Genomic DNA, 22,247 nt, shown 5'->3' on the forward strand with positions numbered 1-22,247 from the left:
AGGAGGAGAAGGAGGAGGAGGAGGAGGAGGAGCTAGTCTGGAACACAGGGGTCAGCAATTAAGGTAAGAAAGTCATATCCTCACTGTGGTATTTTTGAGTTGGTAGATTAGCTCCGTTCTTCATGGATGGAGATTTGAAAGTGAATGGATATCCCATGCTAGGCAGAAAGACACACTGAGCCAGAGGAAAGTTGTCACTAGATTTTATTAGATCAAGTAACGAAGAATCAATGCAAAAGGCATATGTGTTATTCAAGTGGCTTTTTAAATGAGGTGTGCAGGTCCACTCCCCACGCACACATCAAAGAAAACAGTTTCTGTGCATTAGATTCACGAAGTCTGTAAGCCTCCCTTTTCACAGTCCATTTGAAATGCTTACGAACAACCCAAGGCGCTTTAATAAGATTAATAGCCGATTCTTAGAAACGGGAACTCCTGCAAATCTCCGATGCCAGCAAAAAATGCAGAAATATTGTAAAGTGAGTCACTTCAGACCATTTCCCTGGATGGTGAGCCTCTTTTTCATCCCTGGAAGCCTATTGTGGTGTCTGGAAACTCCCCCCCCCCACAACTGCAATAGGAAAAAGCCTCTTATAAGCCTCCCTATTCCGACAAAGATATCAGATGGAGGGGACAGGACTTCCTACAAGTTCCACCCACTGCACAAAACACACAAACAGAGGCAAGGTAAAGGGGAGAAACCAGTATACAAAAGTGAGGGGGGGCTCCACTGCTGAAAATACGCCTGCAAGAACAGGTCTGGCACACATGCTAGTTGCCCTGTTGTTGGGTAAGCCAGGCGTGCAGTTTACTCCTCCCAAGAAATCCAGTGCAGAATATATATATTTATTTGCTCTCATTTCAACCTTTTGATTTCAAGTCCTGCCTTGGGGTCTTAAAATGCACCGAGTGAGCAAGCACCCATGTGTGACTCTTGCTACAAGACTAATTCTGATTCTAGAGCCTTTAAAAGTGCAGGAATCGCTCGAGAAGTCATCTCCCACCCATACGAGCCAGACTGCAGTGGGATTGGGAGAGAACAAAAAAATATCTGCTTTAAGGCTGCAATCTCTGTGCAATCCCCCATACTACTTCTGCTGAAAGCTGCCTCAATGCAGTGGAGAATCACAGGAGTCAGTGTGGTTTAACCCAAATGGCTTGGACAACAGCTGACATTTGAGGCCGAGAACTTTGGACACTTCTGGTACGTTGCACGTTAGCTCTGTGCCAGGATTATTGCACTTATTATGTTGAAGCAAAGGCATTTCACTTCTGCCCCACCCTCCTGTGTCCCAAAGCTGATCCTTTGAAGGGATTGGAAATGCCGATTCCACTCAAGGCAAATTCAGTCAATGGCAGACCAAAAGGCCTATAGATGTTATGTCTACCACATCTCCAGCTTTCTACACCCAAGCAAGGCGGGGTGTGGGGAGAGAGACACAGAACTCAAGGCTCTGAAGATTGATTCATGAGCTACGCAGTTTTTCACCTGGAGAATACTGGTTATCAACAGCGAATGCAGGAGAGCAGAGGAAGGCAACTTAAGGACTTTGGGGAGTGAAGGAAGGAGGTTAACAATAAACAACTGCTCTGGTGATAGGTCTATACTAGTCTCACTTCTATGGCAAACCCAGCTCAGGCTTCATGAAACAACAGGCTGCTTTCAAGGCTTAGCTCCGATAGGCACCAGGCAGGAAGTTTCCAAGGATGCTCCTCCTCCACTACACACACACACAGGAGTGGCAGATAAGGGCTCTGGCCTCTCTATATATTGAACAAGTCAATAGAACTGATTATAGGTCTTGGCCTCCATTACTAACATTTGAAGCCTACTCCAGAATGAGGAGGCCACAATCAAACCCAGGAACCACCAACCAACCACTGGGTCAGTTTAGTCTACGGAAGCTTATTTCATAGCCTTTGCTACTCATGGGCAGAAGGAGAAAACTGGAAAATAAAGCAACACAGAACTGGGAACAGCAATGCTTTCAAGCCAAGGTGTCAGTTTTGGTGCACCACTGAAGACCATGTACTTGACAGGGGACAGGAGATTTCGTTCTCTCTGGGCATTATCTCTTCAAGCATACAATAGGCAAATTTCATCCAAACATTCGGGCAATAAAACCTCCTGACGCCGTCACAGCTATGCCAATCGGTGGACGACCAGTAGCAGTGCCTGGGGCACTTTCTGGCTTAATCTGCTGCACTTCAGCCGTGTGCAGGTTATCTGATGGTGCTCTTCTGTTCCGCCATGGAAGGCAATTGGATAAGTTTATGGACACACAAATCATGATTACACCCAGGGAGAAAGGAATGGGGCTATACAGGTAAGCACTTAGCAGATTCTGGAAGCATGATCATGAAGGAATTTGGCACATCGGAATCCATACATGGCTCAAGTTCTAGTAGCAATGTTAACTTTGATCATCAGTGAAAGGCTCAAAGAAACCACCTTGGTGCTTCTCACCAATTCGCTTGGACACGGACCACCTGCTTTGTCTCGACCTCCCTCTAGCCATTTGGTCATCACCTTCAGCCCTTTACCTGGCTGACAACCTGAAGACACAGGGAAAGGCTCTTCAGCCTGATCCAGAACGTCAGCTGTGAGATATTGTCTTTGTTCTCTGGCAGGAAGAGAGAGGAGAAGAAGAAGGAAGATACTCCAGTTCTTTGGACCTTGTTGGGTTTGAGCACGCTTAAAAGGCAACATCAGAGCAAGGAGTTCCAAGAACCTAAGACCTCGCCATGACCTCCATAACACGTTTGCGCAGGTGGAAAAGAAATTCCGTCATGGTGGCGCTCAAGCTTTGGTTGATGAGGTAGCGGGGAAGCCGGCCCTGCAAGAAGAGACGAAGGATGAAGTCAGAGAAGCATCTTCAACACTGATACAGGTTCTGAAGCTGCAGGGGTCTGCCTGGCCCAAACTGGCAGCATTTCTCAGGTCTTTGCCAGCCTCGCTACCCAAAATCCCCTTTGCTTGGAGATGCCACTAAATGAACCCGAGGCACCCAGTGCTAAGCATGTGCTCAACCACTGCTCTCTTTAAGCTGGGGCAGTAGAAATGAACATAGGAATATAGGAAGCTGCCTTATGTTGAATCAATCCATTGGTCCACCTACTTTAAGGGTGGTTCACATGGACTGGGCAGTAGCTCTCCTGGTTTTCATAAGAGGGTGCTTTCCCTATATCTACCTGGAGGTGCCAGTGGCTCAACTTGGGGGTTTTCCACATGCAAAGCATGCAGTCTACAATGGTGCTATGGCTCCTCCCCTTAAACCATAAGATTAAGAGAATGCCACAGAGAAAGGAAACGCAGAACCGAGCAATTTCTGATCCCAGCTGGCAAGCATGATAATCCTTAACAGTGTCGGTGGGCTGTCAGTCACACCGCAACATTTTGTTACAGGTAACACTGTTGTGTTAGGTATATAAACACCACAGGATAGTATTACTACTACTATTACTACTACTACCACCACCACCACTACTACTATATTTATTAAATTTTTATACTTCCCCTATACCCATAGATCTCAGGGTGATTCCACGTAGGGTCTCCTTAAAATCTCCCTCTTTCCTGCATATTCCTCTGTTCAGCGCCTCTCTTTCATCTCATCAGGTCCAAGTTATATCCCCAAACAGGGCACTCATTGGCTAGCAAAGCTATGCAATCGGTCCGATTCTGCATTCTGGAGGGAGAGCAGCCCTCACCGCTCACTTGGACCATTCTCCAAGACACAACTCAGCAGTACAACCACATGCCACATTCATCAGAGGGGAGCAGGACTAGATTTTAATGGCATTACAGCATCTGGGCCAAATTGACATTTGATTTACGTGAAAAACGTCTAACCAGGACCCAGAAGTTTCCAAGGTTTGAGGCCCTGGAGGTGACAGCGGGAAATAAATGGTCACAATCTGGCTCATTCAACTGAAAACACTCAAGGACAAGACATGCCTTACCTTGAGGTCTGTATTGAGTATCCAGAACAAGGTACAGAGGTTCGGATTAGTGGGACATTTCAGAGCAACAAAACCACCTGGACCATTTTCCGCTCTGGAAAAAGTCAACAACAAGGGGGGTGGGGAGAGAGTTGTCACAGCAGAAGCAATTTAATAGCTGGCTATTACCTAGAACAGAGTTGTGGAGCCACATGCCCAGGAGCTGAATGTGGCCCTCTGTGTCTCTTCACCTGGCCCTCCCGACTCCCTAGGCCATGCCCCCTCTCCCCTGGCTTGGCCCAGAAGTGTTCTTTCCTGATTGGAATGTGTCCTTGAACTGCAATCATGCCTCTTGCTTGTCTGGCTGGAGAACGGAAGAGTTTTACAGAAACCTGGCTTTTTCATGGGTGGAATATCTGCAAGAGGCATACCCATTGCCCCATCTACTTTTGCCTGTGGCCCCACCCCATCCCCCATCATGCAGCCCAGAAGGTTGCCCATGAAAGAATTGGGCTTGATATATGAAATCCTGCGCCCAAAGCAGTGTACTCTGAAATTATGGAAATATCAAGCACATACCAATTTCTCCCCCTCTCTGATGAGCAATTGAAATCCCCCCCCTCCTGATACTGTTTTAGAGCCACACATTTTTCCAGTCCCCTACAAAGAAACCCAGCACAAAGAAGGTCCTGGCAGGTCTCCTCTTCCATAAATGTGACACCATGAGACAGAAAACCCCTCCCTGAGCACCTTTCCCAAGATGCGGATACATGCAGCAGGGGTTTTATGGCATGGGCCATAGAGGAATGAGTTCCAGGCCATTAATAACTTCAGAAGCCATGAGCATCTGTGCATGTGCTGGGTTTCTATGGGAGTGCCTCTGTTCCCATTGAAAAGAGCAAGCTCCTGTCTTGCTGGAGGAGTGGGTTTGCTGTCACCGAAAGCAAGTTTTACAAAAGAAATCCTAAGTCATCCGTGCATCCCCCATCCAAGGGAAACTAAACCCGGCTGTGTAGTGCCTTGGAACGTCTGGCCTAACAAAGTGGAAACCAGAGACCGTTTAGAGGGAATGGTGTTTGGGAAGAGAAGAGAAGGGTGGAACAGATGTCATGCCTCTTCTGTTTCAGTGTGGGGACACCTGAAGTAGAAAACTCCTATTTTCAACCACTTCCCACACACTTCAAATGCGAGAAATCCAATCAGCTTGATCAAGACAAAGAAACAAGACGCGCTGTATTTCATCATGGGCATGCGATGTGGGGAATGTACACTGCCCTTCTCACAGATTTCCCCCAACAGCTAAGCAGACGCTGAGCTAAAGGCCAATGACTTTTTAACGCTATTAGTCAGAAAAATGAAGTTGGTGAGCAAAGACACCCTGGCTGGTCACCTGAGGCAGAGGCTCTGAGAAAAACAAAGGGGGCCTTGATGCTCGGGCAAGAGCTCTGCTCATCACAAGACAGCAGCTGGGAGCCAAAGTTGGACTAGACACCTGGGAAGCACTGAAAAGTTGAAAAGCTGGTTTGAGTGGACACCTCAACACCCGCAACTTCCTCAAGGATTACTGTCTGTCAGTCACATGCAAAACACCTTTCTTGTTTTTCCATCCTCGTGAAACCTTCCCCTACTGTGCTATTTAGCACTGAAGAGCTCAGGTTTAGTTCTGGAGAAGGAGAAACTTTCTAAAACTTCCCCATACAGTACAGGGAGGGGGATATTTTAGCCCTGTGGTGCAGATTCCTCTGAACCTAATGTCCACCTCTCCAGGATACTAAACAATCAGAGGTCCAGCCAGGCTAATTCCCTCCCCCCCCCCCCAAGCTGAGCATTCTGTTGGTTCTGGAAGACATTCAGCATAAGTCCTTGGTTAACCAGGTTGTTAATTCCCCCCTTTTAAATTTTTATTTCTAAATATCCGAGGAGTCCCCCTAAATTATGCATAAAACTACCATATAGTTTCATGCCGTCTCATACCTGAAGGAGCGTCTCCACCCCCATCGTTCTGCCCGGACACTTGAGGTCCAGTACCGAGGGCCTTCTGGCGGTTCCCTTGTTGCGAGAAGCCAAGTTGGAGGGAACCAGGCAGAGGGCCTTCTTGGTAGTGGCGCCCGCCCTGTGAAATGCCCTCCCGTCAGATGACAAAGAGAAAACAGCTACCAGATTTTTAGAAGACATCTGAAGGCAGCCCTGTTTAGGGAGGCTTTTAATGTTTAATCGATTATTTTATTTTATTTTATTTTATTTTTCTGTTGGAAGCCGCCCAGAGTGGCTGGGGAAACCCAGCCAGATGGGCAGGTTATAAATAATAATAATAATAATAATAATAATAATAATAATAATAATAATAATTATTTCACATTACCCTCAAAAAAACACACTATGACTTATTTTCAAGGGGTGTCTTATTTTTTTCCTCCTCCTCCTGCCGCGGCTGGCATTGCTGCTGCGCCTATCACTATGTCTTATTTTCGGGGTATGGCTTATATTCCTTGAATGCTTAGAAATCCTGCTATGGCTTATTTTATGGGTATGTCTTAAAATATGAGAAACAGGGTACATACTAGGCTACCCAGTTTTAGAAGCATCCCAGGTCTTATTTTCATTTTGGGAAGTGCTGGTGTAATTTACATTATGTCTTGTCCAGGTGCATTGTCCATGAAAATTTTTATTTTTCAGAAATTAAAAGTTAAAGACTTATTTACGATTTAAGCCAGTGCATCAGAGGAAACCTACAGGTAATAAAATAGATCAAAGCACCATCCATAGGACTCTTCATACCTGACGTATTTGGAAGTAGGGGGACGTGCGCTGTGAACTGTCGCCATCCCTGATGAAATGTACCGGTCTCTCCTTCTCTCAATCCGACGCACATTTATGAAGTCCCTGGGAACACAAAACAAGAGGTCATCACCCTCCTTTAAAAAGAAAGGGCTGTCAAGGGTCGAGGCCAAACCAGGACTCACCTGGGTGACACAACGCCAGCAGCAGCACCAGCTGCCACATCATAGGATACAGTTGTGTTGTCATCAATCCGTTCCAAGATCTGTCAAGAAAGGAAAAAAAACGAGATGCTTCTCTCTACCTCTGCTGACATAAATCTATACAGTGGTACCTCGACAACCGAATTTTTTGACTTACGAATGGGGCTAATGGCCTCGCGCTTAGGAAACCGCAGCGGTTTTAGATAGGGATTTTTCGACTTACGATTTTTTAGATAGGGTTGCTTCGACTTACGAATTTTTTTGTTTCCAATGCATTCCTATGGGAAATCGCGTTTCCGTTGCCGAGTTTTTCGACTTGCGAATTTTTCGACCTACGTAAGTGCCTTCGGAACGGATTAAATTTGTAAGTCGAGGCACCACTGTATAAGAAAACACAGTCTCTCTCTCTCCAGGAATACTGCCTATGGGAAAGACAAAGAGACCTTATGGGAAATGTTTAGCACCTTCATAAAAACAATTCCCAGTTACAAGGGTGGGAAACTGTGATAGCATTTGGTTCAGTTGAGTGTAGGGCTTTGACATCAACTAAGACAGAAGGACCCACGTGTGCAAGAAAACAATATCTAAAAAGCTGCACCACGAACAACCTTGCAGAATACCAAGAGAGCCTCAAACAAGGTTGGGCCATTAATTTGATTCTGAATTGATTCTAGAATGTATTTTAATTAACTGACTCTGCGATTTTATGTACACTTTGGTATTTTTACCTGTTAGCCGCTCTGAGCCCGGCTTTGGCTGGGGAGGGCAGGATACAAATAAAATAATAATAATAATAATAATTATATCATTTTGTCACACATCAGTTCCGTTTCAACTACAAAATTGTTTGCCCTGTGTGCCCTTTCCCCTGCAGGCACTTCAGGAAGAAACCCCACAACACAGTGCAGAAGTAGCAACCCATCCCTCAGTCATGCAAATGGTGTCAAACTCCCAAGGGGCAAAAGCTTCCCCGTTCATGCTACAAAAGGTGAAACAAGGCGCTCAGTGGCAGCTTCATCACAAGCAGCTTCTGAGGAGCTCAAGGAAGTATGCAGAAACTGTAGGACAGGACATAACATGAAAGGTTGCCATGTCCAACAGAGATCAAGGAAGGACCTCAATATACAAACCACTGTAGCCCAAAACCTCCTCCCTAAGTGGGCAACACAGACAACAATTCACAGCAGTGAGAGATGCACATACGACAAGCTTTCGTTTGTTCCTGGTGTTGCCCCTCATCAGAGACTAGAATAGATTGAGAGTGGCTAAAGCCAGGAGTTAAAATTTAGGGATAAGTAATTAGCAGCTGAGTTTGCCAAGACCTACCTGGCATGCTAACAAGGTTTTATTCCACAGGACCATCTTCTCCGGCTGAAGAATCATCTCCTGGTAAACTATCTCGGCAGGACATTGTAGAATTGCCTGCAAGGGAGGGAGGCTTGTTAATTGCCCAGCTCTCTTTTACTAGCTCTGTCCTGTCCCTTGGGGGGGGGGTTGCCTACAAAGTCCCCCAAGGGATGCAAAGGGAACATAGCTTGGAAGAGGCGACAAGCAACCCCCCCCACCAAAAGCCTCTGAAGAGTCCTAAAGAGCCTTGAATATGGGGGAAAGGGACAGCAAGAATGGATAGAGGGAATTAATGAAAATGGATGAAAATGCCTTATTTTTGCCTTGCGGTTTTCCTTGCAGGGGAATGCCCTAGGATGCATGAAAGGTCATTTAAATGAAGACTCCTTTGATGTGTGAACTATGGGGGAGTGTGTGGATGTATGGTTGTGACTTTGGCCTCATCCATTGCTGGCAAGCAGACTATAGTAAATAATGCCAAAGGGACTTCAGACCTTGGGCTGAAAAAGGTTCCCGGCCCTGATTTGTTGAAAAAGAAAGACCGCTGCCACCCAAGTTCTCCAAGGGGGAAGTTTTCCAAGAGGGATGAAATTAACCCAAGCCAATGGAAACTAAAGGATGATCTCTGGGAAGGTTAGTTACCCCGTGGCAATGGTCTTATTTCCACTGGGCAGCACACCTTCCGTGCTCCCAGAATATGAAAACACAAGTTCAGTTCATGCTTGGCACAGCAAGCGGACACAAAAGTTTGTTTTGCTGCTAGAAGCAAATTAACACCTCTCTCCCCCCCCCCAATATCCCCAAAGAGGAACGCAGACAGAATGGACGGCTGCCTCATCCATTCTGCTTCCTCTCCCCTAATCCTACAAACAACACTCCTTCCAGATTTTAATTCCTGTGCGACAGCCTCCACCCCCCCCCATCTCCTTTTAACTGAAGGTGCAGGAGGAAGACTATGACTTCTGCAAATCATCGGAATCAGAGGAAAAGTCAAGGCAACTTACCTTCAGGATGAATACCTTGCCGTAGAATGGCATTTCCAGAGAGTGAACCGTGTCGCCAAACTCCTGCATGGGAGGGGGGCAAGAGGGCACATTAGTTCCATAGTATGTATGTATGTATGTATGTATGTATGTATGTATACCCCACCCATCTGGCTGGGTTTCCCCCACCACTCTGGGCGGCTTCCAACAAATACCAAAATACATTAAAATATCACAGATTAAAAACTTCCCTAAACAGAGCTGCCTTTAGGTGTTTTCTAAATGTCAGATAGTTGTTTATCTCCTTGACCTCCGATGGGAGGGCGTTCCACAGGGCGGGCGCCACTACCGAAAAGGCCCGTAGAAGGGCAAAGCAGCTTTTCTGAAGCACTGTGAGAGCTTCCAGCGTTTAATTAGGCCTCTTGCCCCATCGGCAGGTCACAGGGCAGGTTAACAGCATGCTCATATTCTACCCTCTCCTCTAAGCAACAGGTTTCAGTGCTGCTATCAGAAGATGCACAAGTTCAAGGTAGAAACCACAGTGGGAATAGCAAAAGCAGGAATAGCAAAAAAAACAAAACCCCACCAGGAATAGCAAAAACATGCATCTTTTTTATATATATAAAAAAATCTCAAGGGGGGAGGAGGGGTGTCAAGTCACACAACTGCAGCATTACGTTTTTCTGAAAATTAAAAGCAAGCAGCCTAATTTTCTATGCAGTTTAGTTGCAGAATAGGCTTTTAAGCAGTGTGCAAAATAAATGCAGTGCCGCTATTTCACCATGTGGGGGAGGGCATGTAAAAGAGCAGCTACTAAAAGAGCAGAACAAGGCTCTCTCATCTCATAGCAAGGCTCCCCAAGTTTCTTAAAAGAAAACATGCTAAGGTTACACTCAGAGGGACCACAACAGCCCTATCCATTACGTGACTGAAGGAAGGTTGTAACAGCTTAAAATAGACGATTACTTCTTTTCGAAATCCGATCAGAAGACTGACAGCGCTTCCGCCCTCCCCACTGCAAGGGCGATAAGTCATCTTTCAGGAACCATAAACTTACACTGCATCTCTCAAATGTCCAGTTCTCCTCTTGGGCTAAGATCTGGTCGACCACCTCCATTGCTGCTTTGCCTTGTTGGATATATTCTCTTTCCTACGACAAAACTAACAGTTAATTCATTTCCTATGACAGACAGTCCACAGTTTAGGGATAAACCACCAGTTCCACATCCTCCGAGTTGCATCCAATGCTAGTCCCAGGTCCTGTCTGCACTATACAGTTAAATCAGCACCATGCCACATTAAACACTCTTGGCTTTCCCCAAAGAATCATGGGAACTGTAGTTTGTTAAAGGTACTGTTGTTACTGTTGTTAAAGCCATTGCTCCCCTTGGAGCTATAATCCCCAGAAGAGAGGAATAACCACCCTGAAAACCGTAGCTCTTTTGAGGGGAATAGGGGTCTCCTAACCACCCTTAGCTCGCTTAATAAACTATGGTTCCTGGGATTCTTTGGAGGATAGGCAATGACTACTTTCAGTGATATGATACTGCTTTAAATGCATAGTGCAGATGAGACTGTACTCAGAGTAGACCCATTGAAATGAGTGAAACCAAGCCTCTCCACCAGCCAAACACCCCCTCCCTAGCTTGCTTTAAGTGTTGCCTTCCTGCTTCTTCCCATCCCCACCTGGCAGCAGAGGAAGAGCTGCTGCAATTCAACTAGGCAAGTATGTAAGCGTGGCTTATAATATGTATGTACTGGCTGTCATTCATCTGCTTGCATGGAGTGAGCAGCAACTACGTCCAGGCAGGATAAGGTCCTCCCAGGAAGCAGGCAAGTACCCAAACCACATCAACACTGACCCATAAGTTTGAAAAAAACAAATAATGGTCTGGCAAAAGTATAATTGTAAATGGACCACCAATGTTTTACCCGATTATAATACTGCATTTCTGCATTGTCAGAACCTTGTGGTGAAGGGCAGGTAAGAAATCATAAAAGTAAACAAATGGCAATGTATGGTGATGTACAGAGCAATTTTTTTGGGATGCTCAAAGTGAAAATTCAGAGTTAGCTGCTTCAGATTAATGCTGCCCCCTGGTGGCCAACAGGAGATGAGAGCAATGTACACTTCATGAAACACGACTTCTCTCTTACATACTGTATATTCCTGCGCATAAGACTACTTTTTAACCCAGGAACATCTTCTCAAAAGTTGGGGGTAATCTTATACGCCGGGTCGTATTTCTTATATGGCGAGTATATCCCAAACCCTATATTTTAACTGGAAAAGTTGGGGGTCGTCTTATACTCCCAGTTGTCTTATATGCCGGAATATACGGTATATAAAAAATTAAGACCTGACTTCCACAAAACAAAGATTGGGATTATGAGAATTCTGAAGCATTTCACACTCTCCTCACAGAGTTTGAAGGTAGTTAATTAATTTGATAAACTTATAGGGTTGCCAGACTCAATAGAGGACGGGACCTCTGTGCCTTTAATTGCCCTGCTCTCTTTTGAGTCTGGAAACCTTAAAGAGAAACCAGCAGACCCTTTGTTTAATTTCCAAGCAAAGGGTCTGCTGGTTTCTCTTTAAGGTTTCCAGACTCAAAAGAGAGCAGGGCAATTAAAGGCACAGAAGTCCTGTTCACTATTGAGTCTGGCAACCCTATAAACTAACTATAAAAATTAGTTATAATCAAGACTACAAGGCTGTGTGTTGGTTAAAGAACAAGAGAAACAACCCAAAGACAAGGAGGAGGAGGCTCATTGTGTGTGCACGTGCATCCATGTTACCTAAAATAACACAATGGACGCGCTACTGTTGTGTCTGCAAAAATGTGTTTTTGAAAAAACAACTCCCGCACCCACCGCACACCCCTTCCTACGCCACTGCAGGAACACTCCCCCCTCAAGTGATTCCAGAAACCAGAAGCCTTGCTGCCTCCAACTCTGCAGGCAGAGCACAGCCTTTATGGCAGGCACCCCCAAACTGCGGCCCTCCAGATGTTTTGGCCTACAACTCCCATGATCCCTAGATAACAGGACCAGTGGTCAGGGAAGATGGGAATTGTAGTCCAAAACATCTGGAGGGCCGAAGTTTGGGGATGGCTGCTTTATGGCTAGTAGCCTTCGACAGCCCTCTCCTCCACAAATCTGCCTAATCCAGAGGCGTAGCCAGGTGAGGCGGGGGGCACTGGGCAGGCAGTGGGTGGACTGCCTGCAAGCTCCGTGTTGCTTTTTCGAGCAGTGCGGGGCTTGCATCTGCCCACCACTTCAGCCGCCCTACAGCTGAGGGGGAGGCTGCAGAGAGGCTCCACACAGCACGCCCTGCCTTGGATTGCCCCACCCCATGGGCAGTTTGCCCCGCCCCCATGGGCAGCTCGCTCCACCCCTGGCTGCAGGACGCACCGGGCATCCGAGTGGCTAGCTACGCCACTGGGCTTACCTGGTCAGTTAATGTCCTCTTTCCCAAAAGTTCATCATCCGAGTCTTCTGATCCTAGAGAATGAGGGGGGAAAGGAAACATTTAAAAGTTAAATGATGGGAGATCTGGAAGTGTTAAGCATAGGATACAAAGCAGCATTGCACAATTTCAAGGCTGTTTGTTCACGCAAGTTCATCTTTAGGAATGACAGGGATTTAACTGTCCGTTGACTGCTGAGCAAGGGTCATCCAATGGCCAGAGTATGCCAGAGTAGGAATTACCCACCTCCAGGCAGCCAGCTCTCTTGGGTTTCTGCCTGAGTCACTGGTCTTAAGTGTGCTGCCTGACCGGAAGGAAGCCCAGAGCAGTAATCCACAGAGATGCAACAGGTAGCCTCCTCAGAGGATGAACAATAGTGTTGCATCTCTGCATTGAGACCGAGCGACAGAGCCCTGTGTCACCTAATGCAGATGCAACAGAATTACTTCTTCCCAATTCAACTTCCGCAGAAGACAAGTAAGGCCAGAACACTGGATTATGCAAAGATGCAGTGGGCTGCTTCCTGAGTGGAGAGGAATATACAGTCCATAGGACCTTTTGGTCCATGTATTTCTTGCAACACATTACTATCTCCCAGGAAATAGGCTGAGAGTTCCTGAAATAACCATCCCCCTCTCTTGTGAATGAAAGCATGGATACTGCAGAAAAGGGGCGTAAGGGATGTACATGTTAGGACTGGCCCCTTCTTGTAACATAAAAGTTAAGAGAGCTTGGCCGTGCTCAAACAAGCTTTAGATTACTGCAGTTCAGAAGAGGAGTGGCAATCTCGTGTGTTTGCAACTTTCATATTACACTCTGTACACATTAACTGATTAGTAAAGAGAGGAGTTGTTGTTGTTGTTGTTGCTGTTGTTGTTGTTCTTATTATTATTACCAGTGCTCAGTTAGAGACACACTTTCAGAAATACAGCATACCCAAGTTTTTGGAAGAAATGTCATTACCTGCAACGGATTCCGGAGGGGAGTAGAACTGTCCGTCTGAAAGCGCCCCTGAATAAAGGCAGGGTCCTCGGGCCACAGCAGCTTGAGCTGCCAGGTACCCTAGAAAGAGGAGGGGGGGATCAGCTCATTTATATTGCATTGCATTCATATCCCTGGCTCAACCTGTATGACCCCCCAGATGAGGGAGGAAAGGCTGTTTGATAAAGGGCAAAACTGTGCTCGAGAAGAGCTAGCAATCCTCTCAGTAATTCTGCCTGCCTTAATAAACTGAGAACAATAACTTCATTGAGGGCAAACTGGGAAGCTAGTTTGATGAGCAGCTCAGTATGAAGACCAGCGAAGCACAAGCCCTGGCAAAAGAGGCGAAAGCTGGGCTCCTAAGCTTGAACGGAGTGGAGAACACCAGGACTGGGCTGGCCTCCTTATTTGGTGGCTTGAGCTGAAGATTTGCCCGAGCAAGTGTGGGAAGGGGGAGGAGCTAAGCTCAGTGAGAGGAGCATGCATGTCGAAGCATTTCACTTCCAGCAACTTCAATTTGCAGATTCTCAACCAAGTACTGAGCTTGCAGAAGGATGTTGGCCTGGCATTTTAAATACGTGGGCCTTTGGTTGTCAAGGGAGACCATGAGAGTCATATGGAACAGAATGGATCACCCTCGTCATCCTTTCCAACCTCATTGCGCCTGCACAAGTTTCTAGCCCTCATGGTTACGGAAGAATACTAGGAAATATCTTCACCTTGTTGACTCAGTATATGCTTTAACACAGGAAGAAAGCCATAAGGAAACCTAATCAATGTGCGCAGATGCACTGTGTATTCTGAACTGGGACATTTTGTTGCACAACAACAAGGCAGTGCATTGTCACTTAACACGCTCAGACACCTTTGCACAGATAGGCAGATTTATCACCACCCTTTAGGAACTGGCCAAGCTGCTTCCCCCCTCAACCTTTCAGCTGGAGACAAGACATGTTATCTACATGGAGAATGATGGCCTCTTTGCCTATCATATCTCCAAAGCAATTAAGCATCTAATGCAATAGAGAGCTTTTCTCCTCCAAGCAATCCTGAGCGTTTTCCTAATCCAATACTGGCAAAGTGCTTGCTTAGTTTTGTCATCTTTAAACCCTTTTTCTCAACGTGCAAAAACAAAAACAAAACAAAACCCCAAAGATACAGAATGGAAGGGTAATCTTTTGCATTATTTTGCTTTTCAATGCTTTCCTCGCATAGGACTAATCCAACATATTAAAAGGCCTTGAGGCATCAGAATGCAGATCCAGCGATACCTACTGTAAATACAGCAACCTGCTTCCATGAACCCTTAAGGTCATTTGCTTTCTGAGTGCTGCCACCCTCGCCCCCCTCACAACACATGGGACACGACACTAGCAGGGCTGTCAAAACCAATTTTACTGGGGTAGGAGATTTATTCCATTCACCCATCCTCACTCAACACAAACTCACATTGCTCTTCCTCAGCCTCTTGGGGCAAGACTTTAAAATCCAGAAACCATGTTTCCAGCCAGGCAAGGACAAAGGAAACGATGGGCAGGAGATAGCCAAAAGCCCCTTTGTTCAGCAGCTGTTGGGGGGAAAAAAGGAGACAACATGATTCATATGAAATGATCTCCAGTATTTGTCATGGAACAACTACACCGAAGGCACTTGTAACCATGCATTTGTACCCACAAACCAACAAGCAGCCCTGAAGTTTAAAATGTTCCCATTTTTTTAAAAAAAAACCTGAAATTTTGCATCGTCTGCTTTTAAAGGCTTGCAATTTGCTCCGAGGTTTGGAAAGGGACCATAAAGATTTAGAGTAGAACCCATGTTTGCTATCAGCAACTCACATCCGAAAGGGTAACTTTCACAATCAGGAAGACACTGGAAACCAATGTAGTGATCTGGAGGGTGGGGAGAGAAGAGAGAAGCCCATGAACAAACAAGCAAACCAACCACAGCTGCAATTCAATGTTATGTACGTCTCTGAGAGGAGGATAAAAAGTAGACTTCTTACCGCAATGACCCACCAGTGGCGGAGCCTGAAGACAGCATATCCCAGGAGCAACACCGAAAACCGGAAGAAAGCCAAGAGCTGATAAGAAGGAACACAAGAGGGAAATCATGAGAAGGCCACTCTGAAGGTCTCAAAAACGCAGAGAAGTTAAAATCTCTTTTTATGAATCAACCTCAACTGGCACCAAGAATAGGCAAACTTTCAGGCTTTCACAGGACTCTTATCCAGGTAGGGCCTAACAGGCGAGTCACACTTCTTTGAAGTCTCTCAGCCTCTCTCACCTCACAGTGTGTTTTTTATAAGGGAGGAAGGGAAAGGAGAATGTTAGCCGCTTTGAGACTCCTTAAAAGGTAAAGGGTAAAGGGACCCCTGACCATTAGGTCCAGTCGTGACCGACTCTGGGGTTGCGGTGCTCATCTCGCTTTATTGGCCGAGGGAGCCGGCGTACAGCTTCCGGGTCATGTGGCCAGCATGACAAAGCCACTTCTGGCGAGCCAGAGCAGCACACGGAAACGCCGTTTACCTTCTCACTGTAGCGGTACCTATTTATCTACTTGCACTTTGACGTGCTTTTGAACTGCTAGGTTGGCAGGAGCTGGGACTGAGCAACGGGAGCGCACCCAAACCACCGACCTTCTGATCAGCAAGCCCTAGATTCTGTGGTTTAACCCACAGCGCCACCTAGTGATAAAGCGGGATATCAAATCCAAACTCTTCTTCTATCAGACAAGGAGTTCTGTGAAATGCACAGACTATTGAAGCTGCCTGTGTACTGACCTCATGGCTCCTTTGGTATAGTCAATCCCCTGCAATCAGCCATGCCCACCCCCAGGTCCCCCCTTGGCTATTACTGCAAGTGGCAATTTTGTCAGGATACTTACAAATATGTCAAAAAAGGACGTTTTAAAGTTGTACTCGATGATTTCATACTTCAGATTCTCCTGGATGCTTTTGGTGGCCTGCAGATTGGCAAGATTAAAGTCAAAATAAATTAAGACACACCACAATGCCAGCCTGGGACTTTTTAATGCAGTGCTCCGACCTGTGACCATTTAAAGCCTGCTTTCTGTGAGGATCAGCTGAGCATTCAAGCTCCCACAGAGTTCGGTCCTGCAGCTGAACCAACCATGTCTCTACTGCCCCACACCAAACACACATGATATCACATGTAGGGCAGGTGGGCATGGTTTGGAGATAACATCCACACAGGCCAAACTGGGATCCAAGCTAGAGGTTCCTCGCCCCTGACTTTTAATATGCTGGTGCCAGCAGCCACTGCTTCCAGGGGAATCATAGCATTGCTTTTCCTGACGCTTAGTTGAGCCATCTGAAAACGTGTGAGGTCAGGAATTTTTCCTGCAAGGTCAGATTGGCTCCCGCTTCTGTAGCGTGTAGGTCACTTGCTTGAGTCACCGGCCTTCGTGCCACAAGCTTGCAGCGTGCACTGGTCCAGATTTGCGTGGGTTTCTTTGTGGGCGAGGACAACATTTGGATTTATCCTTCCTTTCAGCCCAACGATTAGAACAGTTCTAAGCAATGACTCACTGCTTATCTCAGGCTTGTTTATCATTTAAATCTGGGATTAACAATTTGCTAACTCAGTTCAGCCTCTGATTTGGTTTACTCCTTCTGAGGCCAAAATGAGCTCACAAAGAACCCCTGGATAATAGGAGGGGGAAGAAGAAGAGTTCGCTCTTTTTCTACCTAAAGATGAGCAGTAAAACAAGGACTTGCAAGTGTTAGAAACTCAGATATATAAGCTAATATCGCCAAATGGCACCTTAAACCTGGGTTACAGTCACCACAATGGAATGTCTAGGCACATTTTCTTTTTAGTGAAACTTATTGTTATTTGCAAAATAAAGATTCCTTCAGTAGCACCTTAAAGACCAACTAAGTTTATATTTTGGTATGAGCTTTCGTGTGCATGCACACTTCTTCAGATACACTATTGTTACACTATTGTTCAGATACACTTCTTCAGATACACTATTATTGTTATTTTTTCATTTTATTTCTATCCTGCTTTATATTTAAAAGAAAAATTCTCAAAGCAGTTTATAACACATCAAAACATCAAATAAAACAAAGAAAATATTTCAGATTCTTCTGTAAGTGACATTTTGCTTTCCCCAAATTTATCTACCTACTTGAACTTATAGAGCTGGCCCATAGCATACGTACTCCAGGAAGTCAGTGCAGTGTAGTGGTTAGTGTGTCGGACTGGGACCTGGGAGATCAGGGTTCAAATCCCCACTCAGTCATGAAGCTCACTGAGTGACCTTGGGCCAGTCACTGCCTCTGGACCTACCTCACAGAGTCATTGTAGGGGTTAACTGAAGACAAGAGGTGAGCCATGCACTCCTCAGAGGAGAAGGTGCAAAATAAATGCAATGAACAAGCTCTTCTGCTTAAGAAAGCTGGAGAGGCCAGCCAGATGGAGACGTCAGTTGCCAACCTGGAGTCTAGAGATCTCTATGTGGTTGCAGTTGGACCTGCGCCACTTGAAAAAGGCACCCAGCACCTGGCTAATTTCTAAGAGTGATTTGCAACTAGGTGACTGCTAGATCTCTGATGGCCCTTCAAGCCGTTATGTGGCTGGGCAGGACAGCCAGATCAGCAGCTCCCTCCCTCCCACCGGCCTACAACACAAAGGTCTGAAAGGAGGAAGGGAGCTTCAGCATGCACAGGCTTCCCTGTGATCTTGAACCCTGAGTGTTAAGAGCCTGCAGATCCCATGAAAGCCTTTATGTGTGAAGACTTCCTCCCTTTAAACAGTTTGCTCTGTACATGGGGATGCCATGTGGAAGGGGCTACCTGGCGCGGCCCAACTTCCTGTTCACTGTGTACAGTTCCGCCGTGTGCAGAAACCTTGAATGGGGTTTCAGTCTTATGAGTTGCTCTTGGCCCCAGCAGCATCACCACCTGAGCAGACTCACCCTGGGAGCTAACAATACCCAACAACGGACAGACTTGAGGGCTGCGATGTAAGCAGCACACTGACAGCTCACGGCAGAGGCGGTGAGGGGATCCAGCCCAGAGGAGTCTGGCACACTGCTTTCTGCCTACATGGACTCCACTCAAGAGAGAGGCGCTCCCTGTTTTTTGTTTTGTTTAAAACTGCGCCTGACTCACTGCCGTTGCTATATGAACACGTTTAGGGACAACCACTTCTGGGATCCATGTTTAGCCAAACCCCAGGGGGGGAGAGTAGGAAACCTTATTCACAAAGGTCAGCTCCTCAACTCACGTTCAGTTCAATTATCCAGAGGAGCGAGATGAAGAGAAGGTCGAAGGTCACAAAGAGGCAGAAGGTCCGACGCACGTCAGATATGGCTCGCCTCCTCTCGGGAGAGAAGAAGTGGTGCGAGGAGAAGCCCGGGCTGTGCGAAAGAGAGGATGCAATGGCGGGAAGACTCTGCTCCAGGTCACCATTCTGCAAGCCCCACAGCTTGCTCATCCTCAGGCAGGAGGGTGAAAGGGTTGGCTCTCGTGTGCAGGCGTGTCATCCGTGACTCCGTCAATGGCTCATCTGTAGTGGGGGTTGTAGGGGGGCTGGAGAGAAAGAACAGGGAAGCGAGATCGTCCTGGTATTCTGGCAGCAGAGGGAAAAGGGAAAGAGAATGAGATCAAGGCCCTCAGCAGGAAATGAAAATGCAGGTTAATGCTGTGGCTGCACGTAGTGACAGCCAAGAAACCGAGAGCTATTTACACCTCTCAAACACACCATGTTTCTTTTCCTTTTTTGCTATCTGTTTTTCTGGGTTGAATAAAAAGGAAGCATGAAAATGCTGGTCTAACTCATCCCAGTTTTTGTTCCTTGAAGCCCAGATGGGAGTTGAGGGAACTGGGCCCTCACTCACAATAGCTGCAACTGTTGTATCAGATGGCGGTTCAGAGACTTGGAAGGAACCAAAGGTCATCTAATTCAATTTCCCTACCCAAAAGGCAGCAGAGCTGGAAAAAGATTTCGCAATAACCAGACTCCAGCAGCAGCTACTGGCCAAGTACCCCCCAAACCCTATCTGCTTCTCTCTAATTTCCAGCATCTTTGGAGAATACCAGCCACACACCCCACCCAGATCAAAGTATGTCAGCCAGATCACAGGTTTTCTAGATATGTCAGAAGATCCCTGTGCTTTGTTTTCCCCAGAGCTAGGTTCCATAAATAAGAAAGTAGGGCTGCAGACATATGAAAAGTGAAGCATCCAAATAACATTTCACGTATCACGTTTTAAAGATGGAAAAGCAGTTCCCAAGAATGAATATGCACACGCACAATTTCATCTCCCAAGCAGTAGTTTTTGCCAGAGAAACATATGACAGCAGCAACTGAGAAAGGATTAGACCTTCCAACTGTAAACTTTCTGCAAGGGGGGGGGGGAGCCCAACACAATTTACACATGCAAGCGCTCTTTCATATGCATGCGTGTGTCAACCCCTGTGCAAATAAGACTCTTAAGCCACTTAGCTTCATCTGAAGAGGGGGAAATGTCACTTCACATAACCGAGTAAGAACTGGGACCTCCACTTTCTGCAGGAGACCCAAGCGTCTCAAACAAAAGAAGAAGTTCAGCCATCTGTGATTCCTGAATAATACACATCGGTGCCTCTACCCATCTCCTCGCTCTGTGCATAAGTCTGAACACCACTTAAGCAGCTGTCATAGGATCGCTCAGCAAAATTACTCATTACCACCCCCTGCCCAAGTGTATCTCTGGCTGAAAGGCAGAAGAATGAGGGTTTTCCAGAACAGGTATACAGCACCCATGAAGAAGAGAGGTTAAAGGACCGTGGATTTTGGTCACCCAGGTTGGGGGAAGAAAATTCAAGACTATTTCGCAGAGCTCCCTTCCCAGGTAAGCATCCTTAGGATAGGATTGCAGTCTCCTGAAATATACAGTAACTGCCTTATTTTTTACAAGCAACACTGCAAACATACCCAGCACTAGAGAGAGCAAGCTGGAAAACTGTTATACCGCATGCTACCTAAGCATGTGTAGGTTGATTTTTGCCATCTGAGAGGTTTGGGGGGGAGAGAAATAAAAGGCTGAAAAGAGAAACCACCAATTGTATAGTAAACAAAAGAAACCTGATGTCAAATAACATTTCACCCATTCCAAGAGCGAAAATATCCCACAGAACCATTTTAACGGCTCTTCCAAAATCCCTTTTTTTCCTGTTGGAAAAACTGAAAAAAAGAGAGTTCGTTAAAAAAGAAGTAGTTTCCCCTCCAAAGTGTTTTTAGGCTACCAGAGGATAAGACCTTCACACCCCCTTTGTGAACTCCTAAAAGCACTTGTGTGGCCTGTGAGAAATATACTTATGTACAGGCTCCCTATCCTCCAGGAAACTCTAGGTGCTGAACACAGTCTGCCCCCCCCCCATTTTTCCCAACACACCCTGTGAGGTAGGTTAGGCTGAGAGCCAGCAACTGACCCTGCTCTCCCAGGTCCTAGGGCCACACTCTAACCACTGTATGGCACTACAAAGAGAATGCTGAGCTAGACCGACATTCTTCTGATCCTGATCCTTCACACCAGAAGTTCTTGACTCACCCCTTTCTTCTGGAGAGTGCGTTAACAGTAGCAGTGTTGTTCCTCCAGCATGTGACTGAATAATTGTCAACTCAACTGGATTGTTTTGTTTTTCATCCCCCTTGACTCAGTTCGGTCCCTTTTGACATCGACGCTTAGAAGAAAATCCAACTGTTTTAGATTATGCTTTATAGGATTTAAAAAAATAAAATCCTGTTTTAAAACAAGCAAGCAAGCAAGCAAACAAACAAACAAGGTTGCTATCTGTGGTCTAGAAGACTGGGTGGGAGAATGGTTCCCAAAGAGGTTGAAAACAGATGAGCACATTTGCTCACTACCCTCTCACCCCACTGCTTGAGAAACAAGCCTGTTAAACCCCAGAAGAGCTGAGTTGAGGACCTGAACGGACTCGATTTTCTTTGGCAGCATAAACCAACCAACCAAGTATATCTGTTAAGCAGAATACATTCCTCTCTCAAGTCTCCACTTGGTTAGTAGGGCAATGTCACTGACAAGGGATCCGAGGGCAGGAGAGAGTTATCCTGAAGGCTGATTCACTCTCACACACATATACAGTGGCACCTTGGGAGTCGAACAGAATCTGTTCCAAGTCCGTTCGACTTCCAAACGTTCGGAAAACAAGGCGTGACTTCTGATTGGCTGCAGGAAGCTCCTGCAGCCAATCGGAAGCTGCGTCAGACGCTCGGGTTGCAAAGAACGTTCACAAACCAGAACACTCACTTCTGGGTTTGCAGCGTTCAGGAGCCAAAACGTTTGACTCGCAAGGCGTTCAGAATCCAAGGTAGGACCGTATACACAAATAGCATCACTGCTGAATCTCCTACATGGGAGACACCTGAGACTTGAACTTTCTTGATGGAAAGACCACACACGTGTTTATATGTGATTGAAAGACCACACACGTGTTTATATGTGATTGCCACAATAGCAACACCCTTTTCTCTCTTTTCTGAGCAGTCCTAATCACAGGAACAACATCTTCCA

At 46.2% G+C, this 22,247-nt stretch overlaps 1 protein-coding gene across 4 annotated transcripts in view; it reads right to left on the reverse strand.

Moving 5' to 3' along the window:
• Positions 1–186: 186 nt before the first annotated feature.
• STARD3 (StAR related lipid transfer domain containing 3) overlaps positions 187–22,247 on the reverse strand; it is a 29,175-nt gene continuing 7,114 nt past the window's right edge. For 2 of the 4 annotated variants that reach the window (XM_035134947.2, XM_035134949.2), the window contains exons 2-15: positions 18,956–19,260; positions 16,587–16,664; positions 15,706–15,783; positions 15,539–15,592; positions 15,153–15,270; positions 13,686–13,784; positions 12,705–12,757; positions 10,311–10,403; positions 9,275–9,337; positions 8,250–8,345; positions 6,906–6,985; positions 6,721–6,825; positions 3,964–4,057; positions 187–2,837 (exon numbers count right to left, since the gene is read on the reverse strand). In XM_035134947.2, the coding sequence (XP_034990838.2) occupies positions 2,733–2,837; positions 3,964–4,057; positions 6,721–6,825; positions 6,906–6,985; positions 8,250–8,345; positions 9,275–9,337; positions 10,311–10,403; positions 12,705–12,757; positions 13,686–13,784; positions 15,153–15,270; positions 15,539–15,592; positions 15,706–15,783; positions 16,587–16,664; positions 18,956–19,165 (1,326 nt within the window). In that variant the 5' untranslated portion in view covers positions 19,166–19,260 and the 3' untranslated portion in view covers positions 187–2,732. Of the gene's footprint in view, positions 2,838–3,963; positions 4,058–6,720; positions 6,826–6,905; positions 6,986–8,249; positions 8,346–9,274; positions 9,338–10,310; positions 10,404–12,704; positions 12,758–13,685; positions 13,785–15,152; positions 15,271–15,538; positions 15,593–15,705; positions 15,784–16,586; positions 16,665–18,955; positions 19,301–21,263; positions 21,429–22,247 lie in introns of all 4 variants that reach the window. The other 2 variants (XM_060281505.1, XM_035134948.2) reach the window with 2 other exon arrangements.

This window comes from Zootoca vivipara, chromosome 13 (genome assembly GCF_963506605.1).
Source record: "Zootoca vivipara chromosome 13, rZooViv1.1, whole genome shotgun sequence".
Lineage (NCBI taxonomy): Eukaryota > Metazoa > Chordata > Lepidosauria > Squamata > Lacertidae > Zootoca > Zootoca vivipara.